The sequence below is a fragment of the Gigantopelta aegis genome, chromosome 4 (assembly GCF_016097555.1).
Source record: "Gigantopelta aegis isolate Gae_Host chromosome 4, Gae_host_genome, whole genome shotgun sequence".
Lineage (NCBI taxonomy): Eukaryota > Metazoa > Mollusca > Gastropoda > Neomphalida > Peltospiridae > Gigantopelta > Gigantopelta aegis.
This window is the reverse complement of record NC_054702.1, coordinates 47,467,026-47,480,435: the sequence shown is the minus strand read 5'-3', so window position 1 is coordinate 47,480,435 and position 13,410 is coordinate 47,467,026. Positions and strand designations below refer to the sequence as shown.

The 13,410-nt window shown below is 35.3% G+C and overlaps 1 protein-coding gene across 1 annotated transcript in view; it reads left to right on the top strand.

The window, feature by feature from the left end:
• Positions 1-13,410, top strand: part of LOC121370634 (sphingolipid delta(4)-desaturase DES1-like) — a 29,082-nt gene that overhangs the window by 1,739 nt on the left and 13,933 nt on the right. Inside the window, exon 2 of the mRNA XM_041495999.1 lies at positions 10,994-11,736. Coding sequence (XP_041351933.1) covers positions 10,994-11,736 — 743 coding nt within the window. The remainder of the gene's footprint in view (positions 1-10,993; positions 11,737-13,410) is intronic.

Sequence of the window (13,410 nt, the reverse complement as noted above, 5' to 3'; positions counted from 1 at the left end):
TACGAAATGACCAAGGTACGAAATGACTAGGGTACGAAATGACCAGACAGCATGGTACAAAATGGATGGTACGATATGACTTGGGTACGAAGTGACTATGATTCTTTTAAATGTGTTCTTTTTTTGTCATGTCCTTTCTTTGTAATGCGAGTAACCGATGTTTACACATTCACAGTATGAAAACTAATCGACATATTTAATTTTTTTTTTTTTATATTTAAAGGGACACACCCTAGTTACGGCTATTTGTTAACCATTACGGCGTTGTTTTTCGCTATTAAACCCCATTTTTCACAAATAAAATTGCACAATACTTACATTTTATTATTTAGAATACACATTTCCTTTCACCTGAAGTGCTTTTTGGTAATCCTGATGTTTGTAAAACCACGAAATGCTATCGAGAAAAAAACGTTAAGCAAGCGAGGTCCAATCTATTTTTAGAGGGAATCTTCCTGTGTAAACGTCACAGATGTTGGTATACCACGTGACCGTTATCTTTTTGGTTCGGTTTGTTTTCTCGTGCACGGTTCGCGCAATCAACATCCTTGTTGTTGATTTGTTGTTGTTCATTTGTGAGATTTTTCTTCACAGTTCGTGAACATTTTCAGTAACAATAAAGTTCAGACAAGTAAGTGTCTCAATACAAAACATTACACACTCTTAAAACCAATAATTTTGCTAAGTCTTACGATATCTGGAGAGGGGATAAAACCAGGACAGAACAGTTGGAACATGTCCAGGAGAGGTGAAACGAACGCACCCCAAGTCTGTGAAATTTGTCGTGACGTAGGCATTGTTGTGCTTCGAGCGACATCTACCGGTGACATCAGAATACTAACTTTCAAAATTATTTCAAGCAATTGGGACATGGGGATTCCCATGGTATTTATCGATATAAAACCTGCTTTTTCACTCCATTTGATAAAAACGTGATCTAAGTGTGTTACAGGTTTGTAGATTAACCAAATTATAATTTATTTTCGCTGGATGGAACTAGGGTGTGTGGCTTTAATATACATTGATTATTTAACTAATAAACTGTAATAAAGAAAATAAGTGTTGAATACATGTATAATTATTAATCCTGAGCAAATCAAAAGAATTAGTATGGTAAAAATGTAATGCAAGTAACCGTGGAATTGCCCATATATAAATAACATATGCACATTCATTAACCTCTGGCTAAAATACAAATATTTAAATGAAGTTTTAATTGATTTTTTTTTTTTTTAAAGATTAAAAAAAACAAAAAAATAGACATAAAAAAATACCTAGGCTTATTCCTACATGCCTATTATGATTTCTTTTCCTTCTTTTTATTATTCTGTCTAAATTTCATTTCTTTTTTGCTTTCTTTTTTTAGAGAAAATATAAAATTACACGATTGCCATTTTTGGGACCTCACGTAAGCTTTGTAGGCCAACAGTTATGAACTAATCGAGACAATTTTACCAACTTAGCTGATTTCGTAACAAGTTCATTTGTGTACGCTACAGAAGCCACTATTTAATTCAGACCCTTTTCTCTTTTTGTCATAACTATATGGGAGCGGGACGTAGCCCAGTGGTAAAGTGCTTGCTTGACGTGAGGTCGGTTTAGAATCGATCCCCATCAGTGGCCCTATTGGGCTATTTTTCGTTCCAACCAGTGCTCCACAACTGGTGTAAAAGGCCGTGGTATGTACTATCCTGTCTGGAATAGTGCATATAAAAAATCCCTTGCTGCTAATCAAAAAGACTAGCCCATGAGATAGCGATAGCGGGTTTCCTCTCTATATATCAATGTGGTCCTTAACCATATGTCTGACGCCATATAACCGTAAATAAAATGTGTTGAGTGCGTCGTTGAATAAAACATTTCCTTCATAACTATATGAACAGTATAAGTGAGTGATCTATTACCTTACCAAGGTGGACTGTTTCTAATTAATAATAAATTAAATAGGCAAAGAAGTTTTAATCGGATTGGTACGTCTTTGTAGATAAGTACCAGTTATATATTAAAATCTTGCGTGGACGCTACCGTTCTCATGACATTTTTTTCTGGTATTCAGTATTTCCCCCAGGATTTTTGTTCAGAGGGTTGGCAAAATAGTTTGACGTTAACTGAGCCCCCAAAGGGTGCGAAAATGCTAGGGGAGTTCGGGGGCATGCTCCCCAATAATGTTTTTTTTAAATTTCCAGTTGTTTTTAGATGCATTGTGGAATACATGAAGGTATCATGTACACTTATAGAAGGAGATGTTTTAAGATAGATTTTAATAATAATGTTTATTATTATTAAATATTTGCATAATCAGCGCTCTACAAAGCGAGTAAAATACTCGCCATGGCGACTAAAAACATTCCCTGGAATCTAAAAAAATAAAATCACATTCACCAGTTGGCGACTATGCAATAATCTTACTTTAATCTGTAAACAAAACTGAACAACTGTGGACCAGTAGGAATTTATCTTCCATAAAACGAGTTTTCCATCGGTAGTTTGTTTGAAAAATAAAAGTTTGAGATATGTTAATCAGACTATGAATAACGATTTTCCAGTATTCAAGGGTAAACACGGTGACGTTAAGGGGGAGGTAATACTTCGTTATGATGTTATCTCCCTTAACTTGAATATCAAGCGTTTGGAAATAATTCGGCCCCATTTCAGTTTTGGACCAAGTCTGTCCTGTCCCATTTAGAGCTAGGTTTTATTTATGTATTAAAATGAGATTGTTGAGTCACTGTGTGTCTTTACTTGTCTGTTTGAAACTCAAACGTTAATTATTTTAAATGTCGATTTGTATATGTGTTATTCTGCGCTCCAATTGTCTCGTGATAACGTGTCCCTCCACGATAACGACATCTCCAGTCATGAATGTCGTTTTAATCACGTCAGAAGTCATGTTTACCAGTGGAGGATAAAAACATGTTTCTATTTTCATGACTTGACTTTAGACGGCGTTAACTATTTACAAAACAGTATTTATGGATTTACAAGGCAGTATGTGACGAAAATAAATATTATTTAAACCAAAAGTAAGGTAACCGATTCGTAACTACTAGTAACTGGTACTAGTGGTAGATATTATCACAATGCTTTTATTTAACTTTTAATGAGTACTGCAATTTAAATGCATATCTTAGCAGTGTCATTAAAATAGTAATTCGCTTAAATTTGTAATACAATTATTGGGTACGGAATTTGATAATGGTAGTTAATAGTCGTTCACTGTTTTAGTGGAATCGGACACAAACAGTAACTTGTAATTACTATTTAACAACTAGAAATCACCTCTTCACGAGTTCATTCGAATGCAGTACTAATAACAATTAAGACATTAGTAATGTGCCGTAAAATGGCAGATGAATCGATTTAATTACAAGTAAGTTCAAGTATATATTAGCTGGCTACTAAATATAAGTGGCTGGCGACTAAAATATTATACTTTACTGGCCAGGGAAGAGTAAATTTGAACTTGCACTGATAATGTCAAAACAATAATTTGAAAAAGAACTATAAAAGTATTAGACTAAGCACGAACAGATAATACTTGTTACTGAATTACTGATTGTAATATGTATTATCTGTTATTTATCTAAAAGTAAAACCCAGGTCTTCTAGACATTTTTTTAAAATCCACTAACCATGGGATTGGTGATTTTAGAAATTAATTATCCATGATTGAATATTCATTAGCCCTACTTCTGTATGTCTATCAGGGGTTCTAGAATTAAAAAAAAAAAAACTTCCCATACTGAACAGTGGATAAAAAATGCACCTGCTAAATTGTAATCACTCAGTGACTGATAAAACAAATAAAAGAAAGTATTTTTATTTATATATATATATATATATATATATATATATCAGGGGTGGGGAAAAATAAAATTGTCAATCGGTCCCACTTGATGTCGTCACTACCGGGGGGGGGGGTAGGAATTAAAAAAAAAAAGAACCTATTAAAAACGATATTTGCCAAATAGTTTTTTAAAAAATCAAAGTGATATTTGTATAGTTTTATCTTGAATCATGAACGCGAAACGATAAACATGAAAACGAAAAAAAAAAATGTAAAAAAATTAATCACATATGATCAGTGAAAACCCCCACAAATTGTATATATTTTACATAATAGAATAAATAATATAAAAAAAGGAATAAAAGTTATGAATTTTAATTCCCATATATGTATAAAAAGTACGAGTATTCAGTACTGTATCCTGAAAATTAATAAAAGATGGCACCGTTGAAGCGTTTGACAGCCTGAGCTAGCACATGTTTAGACAAAGAGAGTAATAACGTCATCACTGATTGGATGAATTTGACCTCTACTGGCTCTTGAGATAACAGTACATGTAGCTGTTCTGCTTACTCCCACTTGTTAAAAAAAAGGTGGAAACCTTTTGTTAATTTTAAAATCCTTTATAATTATTGGATACACTACATTGAACAGTTAACAATAAATACATTTATAGATTATTGCATTATATTTTATGCTATTTTAAGCAGTTTGTATTGCACAAACGCCTCTTGCTTCAGACTAGGACACTCGACCCGACATAGCTCCGTACATAGGTGTTGACAGGTGTTGATTGTAACGAGTCGCAAATTCTGGGTCCTTTGTTTTAATTGGAGTGTAATACCTTGATGGCTCTCTAAACCAAGAATGGTGCTATCGTTAATGTTTGTGTAATCTCTTGACCGGCTCAGCGACTTTGACAAATGTCTAGCCTTGTAGCAGTCGACTGACACTACTGTAGGTCCGACTTCAGTGACTGGCAATATACTTAGGCAGACTTTAAAATCACAAACGTCTGAAACACCAGCCATATTGACCACTATTTATTTATTATTTTAAATCATGTACGAGATACCGATGTCTGGGCTGGCCGGTCCACTTGACCGATAGGAATTTGTTCCAATAATAGAAATGGACAGATGCTTCGGACCGACAAGAATGACAAAAGTGGGACCGGCAAACGCGCGTTTTTTAAAAATAATTTCGGTCTCAGAGATCGAGAATCGGTCCCAGACCGGGAAAAAAGGGCTTTTCCCCACCCCTGATATATATATATATATATATATATATATATATATATATATATACGTAGGTACATTTTTAAATTTGTGTTAATTCATCATATAATGTACTTAAAAATAATTTCTTTCAAGTCTTGCAAATTTAATTATGTAATGTTTAAATATAATTTAAAAAAACAACACAAAAACAAAAACAGACCAAACAAAAAAAACATTTGGAAGTTCGTAAAACAATATGGTTATGTGCAACCTTTAAAAAAAAACCCACCCTGATCTGACGAGACTGGTCACCGTTTATTTTGTTATGCCTGCACTCTGTTAGAGTAACAACTGTTTGGGTACCAGTCACTTTGTTGTTAAAGAATTTTTTTGTTAACTTGGACTTTAATAAAAAATTAAATCTATAAGTATATTCATTTCAGGGATGGGGCATAGATTACTGGTGACCATATATTCATTAGTGAACTGTTGCATGTGAAAGGAAATCGAAAGTATTGACTTGCAGATCCGTTTTCGTTTTCTTTTTTACATATGATCGATGTTGGTTGAATTTTTTATTTTATTATTATTAACTGTCTAGACTCTATCCCTGCTAAATTCCATGCACACACACCTGATAATAATAATAATAATGATGATAAATGGTGAATTCATGTTCCGACTGTTTATTGTATTTCAGCGTATTCAGTTAAATTCGTCATGAAATAATATATTTTTTATTATTTGCCATGTATATAGCCGGCCCTCATTTGCCAAGTCTCTATACACGGCGATCGTTTATATAAAATTCAAAAATACATTATACGGTTGTCGTATATATAGCCACATCACTACGAGTTTGTTTTGCCTTATTTTTCATGACTTTTCACAAGAAGACTTCCAAATTTTAAAAATGAAGCATTTCATGGAATTCCCTCAATCGTAGTTCAGTTACTGTTAAAATGTTTTGGATCATACAATAACTAGGTTTGGTATTCCAAATGAATGTAAGTTCCATTTATAATCCATATTTAGAGAAATAAGGCCCACTGAATCCGTGATTTGACGTAGGTAGTAATAGCTAGTTGAAAACAAATAATGATTATAAATCGATTTGAAATACTTGTGCTAGTAAACCTAGCTTAAAACATATGTCCCAAATGTCACTCTGTAGGCAGTAATAGTTTGGTTGGACTTGTTCTCAAGTAACTCATTCCATCATTCCAAGAAGGCCTATTCTGCTGTTCTAGAGTTAGATGGACAACCAGGTAGGCAAAGATTCCCACTCTAATACCACAATGATCCTATATTTGACGTTAAATACCATTACATCGATAATATTTGAGTTCGCGATAACAAATATTTCACATATTAATCACTAATGCCCTAATGTTTCTAAACGAGAACATAAAATAAATTCATTAATCCAGATAATAATGACTGGAATTGACACAGTACATGATTTTATTCAGACATTCATCGGTTTATGGAGTTTGTTTATTCTTGAAACTAAATTGATGTTAAGATAATTTAACTTGAACTAACTTGAACAATAATACATTGCAGCAAACTGAAAACATAAAGGGACCTGTTTGCCTGGGTCATCAACTGGAATAAAAATCTGTATAAAAGTTACTGGTAGTTAATAGCTACTGGTATAACTAAAATGGTGTTGTTAGAATACATTCATTTAAACTGTCATTTTCTTTATTTTTCCAGCTCAACTCAAATGATAACTACAGAATTCATTCATCTGTTATGTTTATTTCATTTACATTATAAGGTTATAAAACACAACAAGTCTCTACAACTATAAGTATTAGCTATTCTCTAAATGAGATTTTCAGTCCTGTTTAATGCTTACTCAACGTTAAAGGGAAATAAGAGTGTAAACTGAATCAGCCAGAATCTCTACTGGTATTTCAATGTACATAGTATGTCATTTCTTACACACCCGTGTAGGAGATCACCGTTGTATATCAAAATCGTATACAGTGTATGTTGAAGATAGTTTCTGAGAGGTTATGACCCAGTTTAGTGTTATTGTAAAGTGACGTCATTCAAATTCAAAATTAGCTGTGTTATTATAATGCTTCACCACATTAAGATGCTCGCTTTCATCAGTTTCATTTTCCTAGTGGTTGGCAAATGTTTTAGAGTGCTCTATTTTTTAAGGAAAACTTATCTGTTAGTACAGTAGTGATTTGGTTATGACATGGTATGTATGCTTAAAGCCAAGTATCCATACGCCATGACCCAGTTAGGCTACGTTCTGTAACAACATAATTTAGTTCATTATAATGTTTACATTTTCATTGTTTCGAGGTATGTAAGAAATAGAATACTACATTTGTTTCCATTTGATACCATTTATCTTTACAACTCAATGGATACATTTTTAAACAACTCATAAGATAAATGGTATCAAACGAAAACTTGTGTATCATTCTCTTTGTTTGGCCCCCAATTTCAAAGGCACATAAATGACATTGTATGTTGAGCAATTATTGTAACATTGAATCACAGTGATTAGTATGATGTCATTACTAAGGTGCAAGCCATAGGATTTCAAATTTCATGGGAAACACTTTTTGGGTTCCGTGCACTGAGATCATGGGAACCCATCGGAAGCTGTTTTTAGGTTCCATGAAACAAGTTATGAGAACTCATTTCTTATACCATAATGCACTGGATTGTCAAAATGCTATGCAGGTTTGATAATATGTTCGAATCTTGCCAACTGACATATTATTTTAAATGACAACAAATAAAGGTTCCAATCCAGCCAACTGACTGGGTTTTTTTTACAAACGTTTTCAAACTCAATATTTTCGACACAGTCGCCCCTTAATTTTTTTTTATTTGGGCAATTTCATAAGCATCTCACTTGTAATGTCACTGCAAACGCTACACCTAACAGATATCAGATCATTATCAACTGCATCAACTTCGACTTCAAAATCGCCACTAAATGGCCATTTAAAAAAAGTTTTCAATGAAACAGATTCAGACTTTTTCTTCTTTGGAGCAGATGCCATATCAATATTACAATTTTTGGTCGGGTTTGATTTGAGAGCGATGTCGAACTCTGATTCGGGTTTACTCGAACACTAAAATCCGAATGTATATGTGTGTTACATATAGATAAACATTTAATTTTTGTTTGGGAATCATGGGAATCGAAATTTCGGTTCTGTGGTTTGCCGACACACTAACAACATGGTAACGATCGTTGCCGTGAAATCCGATGGACTGATGTGGTATACTGTGGTACATTATAAAAAAACGCAGTATACCGTGGTACATTTTTTTTTTCGCGGTACCCAACCATAGCGAAAAGGGTTTCAGTCTTTTTTTCTTTTTTTTTCTCTCTCTTTAAAAAAAAATATATCTTTAATATTTTGTTTTAAATATTTTAAAGGCATATTGTCACAGACCACTGACCTATTAAATGGTGAAACAAAATATTTTACGTGAAACATATGTATTTGATTTGTCCCTAAATGTACTTTATTCAACAATATACATAACCATCGTACTCCACTTATTATTGATATTTTGTAAAAATATAATTGAATTATTACAGTGGTCCATAATTTACAAATTAGTATTGCCAAGAGGACATAGATTTCACTCCATCATGGTTTAGTTATAGACTAGTCAATATATGGAAAATAACCACTCAACCCCCAAAAAATTGCTACAAAAGGTTTTTGAATTGATTCTGTTAGGTTTTAGCATACTAAAAGTTTACCAAAATCGGAGCACCGGAAAAGTTTTTTTTTCAAGATGGCCGCCAAAACCTCCGAATGGCCATAAGTCTGTAACTATCAACTCAATTTTGATGATCTTGGTGTCTATCCCTAGGTTTTCGGGGGCAAGGAACACATTGAGACCATAAAGAATGACACTGGAAATCCAATATGGCGTCCAACATGGCCAACGGCACCTCCGCATATAGCCAACTGTTCACTCAAAGTTGATGATCTTTGTGTCTATATGTGAATGTGCATGACTTCGAATCGGTTGGGAACAAGATCATTGAAGATATGATCGGAAAGTTGGCATTTACCTACAAATTCAAGCGGAAGGACTGAGCTAAAACCCTTGGGAATATCTCTGCTGTGAAGATTGCTCCTGATCGCACCACTGATCCTGCTCTTCTCTTCCAGCGTTTCCTTGTGGTGTCACGGTCAGGAGATCTTTCCCTTGATGAGGTTTTGAGTTGTGAATTAAGCCCCTTCCCTCCAGCCCTCTTTGAGACCGAGAACATTCTACGAAAAGCGGACAAACCTCAACTTGCTCAGGCAATTCGAGACCATGCTACTGACTTATCAAGTGAGGCGGTGATGAACTCTATTCCTGAAACAGATTGTTACGTGCTTGATGGTGGTTCTTTGCTCCATCGTTTACCATGGAAGAAAGGTGACTCATATGGTGCAATAGCGGAGTCTTATGCAGACTTCACTCTAAGACATTACGGACAAGCGACAGTGGTGTTTGATGGCTATGGTGAAGGTCCCTCTATAAAGGACAACACGCATCAGAGACGGGGGGAAAAAACACGCACCCCATTGTTAGTTTCACTGCAGAAACAGAGTTTTCAGGCAAAAAGGAAGACTTTTTGTCTCGTGACAAAAACAAGGCAGATATGATTGCTCTCATCAGCACAGCACTGACTAAAAGAGGATGCCATGTCATTCAGTCACCAGGGGATGCGGACGTTGATATCGTTAAGGCCACTGTTGAACGCTCCCGTCATTGCACCACAACGTTGGTTGGCGAGGATACAGATTTCCTAATCCTGCTCCTACACTACTCCTACTAGTCAAAAGAACACAAAGTGTATAACTTTACCCTGTTGAAAGAAACCTTAGGAGACGATGTTTGCAATGAGTTGCTCTTTATTCATGCCTACACGGGTTGTGATTCAACCTCAAGGATTTTTGGCATCGGAAAAAAGTTAGCTTTCCAGAAATTAGTGAAATCTTATCCTGTCATGAAGTCCTCTGCTAGTGCATTCACTCTTCAAAATAGATCTCAGGAGGACATATCAGAACTGGGCAATGACCTGATGGTTGATATCTTTGGCGGCAAGTCTAAGGATACACTATCATCACTGCGCCATATCATTTTCACTAAGAAAGTGGCAACTGCTAAAGCATTTGTCACCCCTGAAAGGCTTCCCACAACTTCCCCTGCAACAACATTCCATAGCCTACGTGTGTACTACCAAATTATGGTGTGGATGGGCATGGCAAATGACATGAACCCCACAGATTGGGGATGGAGGGAGGAAAGCCATCAGTTTATCCAGTCATGACGGAGAAGAACGCTGCTCCTGACGAACTTCTCAAAGTTATTCATTGTAACTGTTCAGCAGGATGCAAATCCTCCCGATGCAGCTGCAGACGTTATAGACTTCCTTGTACTGCAGCATGTGGCCCATGCCAAACTGAAAACTGTGATAATCCCAACAACACTCAAGAGATTGATATTGAGGAGGAGGAGGATGACACTCAAAATTTAACACTCTAAAACTGATTCTGTGGACAAAAATGATTGCGTAATAGGTGATGGTATGTGGTTAATGGTCATGAATTGAATTTCATAATGATGCAATAGCTCAGTGACATCCAAAGTGGTCTTAATGTGTACCTTGCCCCCGAAAACCTGGGGATAGACACAAAGATCATCAATTTTGAGTGAACAGTTGGCTATATATGCGGAGGTGCCGGCGGCCATTGTGATTGTGGTGTCCCGTTCGCAATGCCTGGAACGACTTCGATTCTGATAATTATCTGAAATGATGTTATTATTGTTTAGTTTTGATGTCAGCATTACATGTGTGCTTACATTTATAACCTACTTGCCAAAAGCTAAGCGTTTTGTATTGGGTTTAGGGCCTGTTAAGCAGGTTTACCTATACAGGTTTGATACTTTTAAAATATTGTAACTTTCTTTGTTCTTGCTTTTTTTTTTGTAGCTAAATATCCTGAGATCAAGAAGCTGATGGGCCCAGATCCTCGTCTAAAGTACATAGTTACACTGATGGTGATAACACAAGTACTATCAGCGTACTTTGTCAGAAACCAGTCCTGGACAACGATCATCATTCTTGCCTATATATTTGGTGGCACCATTAACCACTCCCTGTCCCTGGCCATTCATGAAATAGCACATAACATAGCATTTGGACATGGCAATCCTTTAGCAAATAGATTTTTAGGATTTTTTGCAAATTTACCAATAGGTGTACCGATGTCTGTCGCCTTTAGAAAGTACCATTTGGAACACCATCGTTACCAAGGTGACGAAATTCTTGATCAAGACATACCCAGTACTTTAGAAGCAAAATTATTTACAAGAACATTTACAAAATTTTGCTGGGTTTTGTTGCAACCATGGTTCTATTCCTTACGTCCTTTACTTTGCCATCCAAAGCCAATTAATACTTTGGAATTTATAAATATAGTTATTCAAGTGGTATTTGATGGTGCCATCTTGTATTTTTGGGGTATAAAGTCACTGGGCTATCTTGTATCTGGAAGCTTCATGGCAATGGGCCTTCATCCATTGGCTGGTCATTTCATATCGGAGCACTATCTATTTGTGAAGGGATATGAAACCTACTCGTACTATGGACCTCTGAACTGGCTCACTTTCAATGTAGGCTACCACAATGAACATCATGATTTCCCCAGTGTTCCTGGAAGCAGATTGTCTCAGGTACATGTATATTTATATTATAGTGAAAACTGGAATGTAGAATTTCAGTGACTGCCGTTTGACAATTGCGCCTGCGCCGGTGTAGCACCCGTAAAACATATCTTGCGGCACGAAAAAACCGTTCTCCTTAACAAATTTGGAAATGTTATACTGTTATTAGTGTTAATTTATATAATTTTTGAGAAATTGAAACTGCAACCAAAGGTTTTCGTTCAGAAAAGTAAAACAGTGGTGTCTTCCTTAATATAACATGTATCAACTGTTTTCATTGGATGTACATGTATGTAAGTGGAAGTCGTACTCTATCGGAATATTTCGATCATTCAAAACACTTCTGCCTATTTTTATTTGAAATCGGCCGAAGTGTTCCAAATTATCACAAATTTGCAGAACGGACGGGCGAGGTGTGTTGCATTCTGGCAAAATAATTGTAACCAATGTCAAAATAAAAGATATTGGTATGTTTATTGTAGCAATCTGGCAAATTAATTGTAACCAATGTCAAAATAAAATGATATTGGTATGTTTATTTACTTGTTTAATTCTATAACTCCCTGTTATATTTAATTATCGGTTTTACTTTCAAAAATATTTGTGTTGTCAGGAGGCAGAAATTAGGGTTTGCCAAATTTGTCGCGTACACTTACGCCTGATGTCAGAAAAGTAAGGATGGTTAGTATAATTATAAATGACAGTGAAATAGATATTACTTTTATTGTTGTTTATTATTATAAGTTTGGTGACATTTACATTTTATCAATTAAGTTATGCTCATTTCTAAGGAGAGCAATGACTCCCACAAAAAAAGTTCAGAGGAGCTTTTTTTTCAGCTCCTGAAGATTTTACAAACGGGAGTCACTGGAGTCTTAATGTCTGGCTGTACCGAATTCCATTTTCTTTTCCACTGGACTGAATTATGTCATTAACATTTGTACCGGTTAAAAACATTGCTGTCTTTTTCCCAGTTTCTGTACCATTTCTAAATATGCAGGGTGTCATCAGCTAAATGCAGATAATAATTTTAAAAAATAATAATAATGTTAGGGCAGCGACCTCAGTATTTGACCACTTAAGAAAGAAAGCTTATAACATGGTCCTGTTATTGGCATTTGATAATATTTATTTGTCTCCATACATACTCACTGGCAAGTCGTGACATAGACCCAAGTCGTGTTCATGCAGTATATGCAGACTAGAGTGGGTTTGAGTGCTGCAAGGAACAGTATGCAGTATTTGACCACTTTCTAATTAACTAATAAAACTAAACTTTGAAGTTTATTTTATAGTAAATGCATCATATCAAACAACTAAATCCAAAAACTGTTGATTTTAACAACTAACACATATTCATGCATTTACACACGCATACACATGCTTGTATACACATTCACAAATGCACACATACTTTCTGATAAACCGTCTCTTTGGTCCTATCTCAATTTACAGATAATGATATTAGACTGAAACAAAATATAATTGTGTAAGTCCTGACAAACAGCACCAAAAGACAAAAGTAGTACATTTGTGGTTTTTGGGAGTTTACTTTGGGAATGTATCCTCAAGCTTTTCTGTTGGTCGAATACTGGGGCAACCCTCTATCATATAAGGGGCCAGTGGTAAAGCATTCGCTTGATGCATGGTCGGTATGGGATCGATCCCTGTCTATGGACTTTT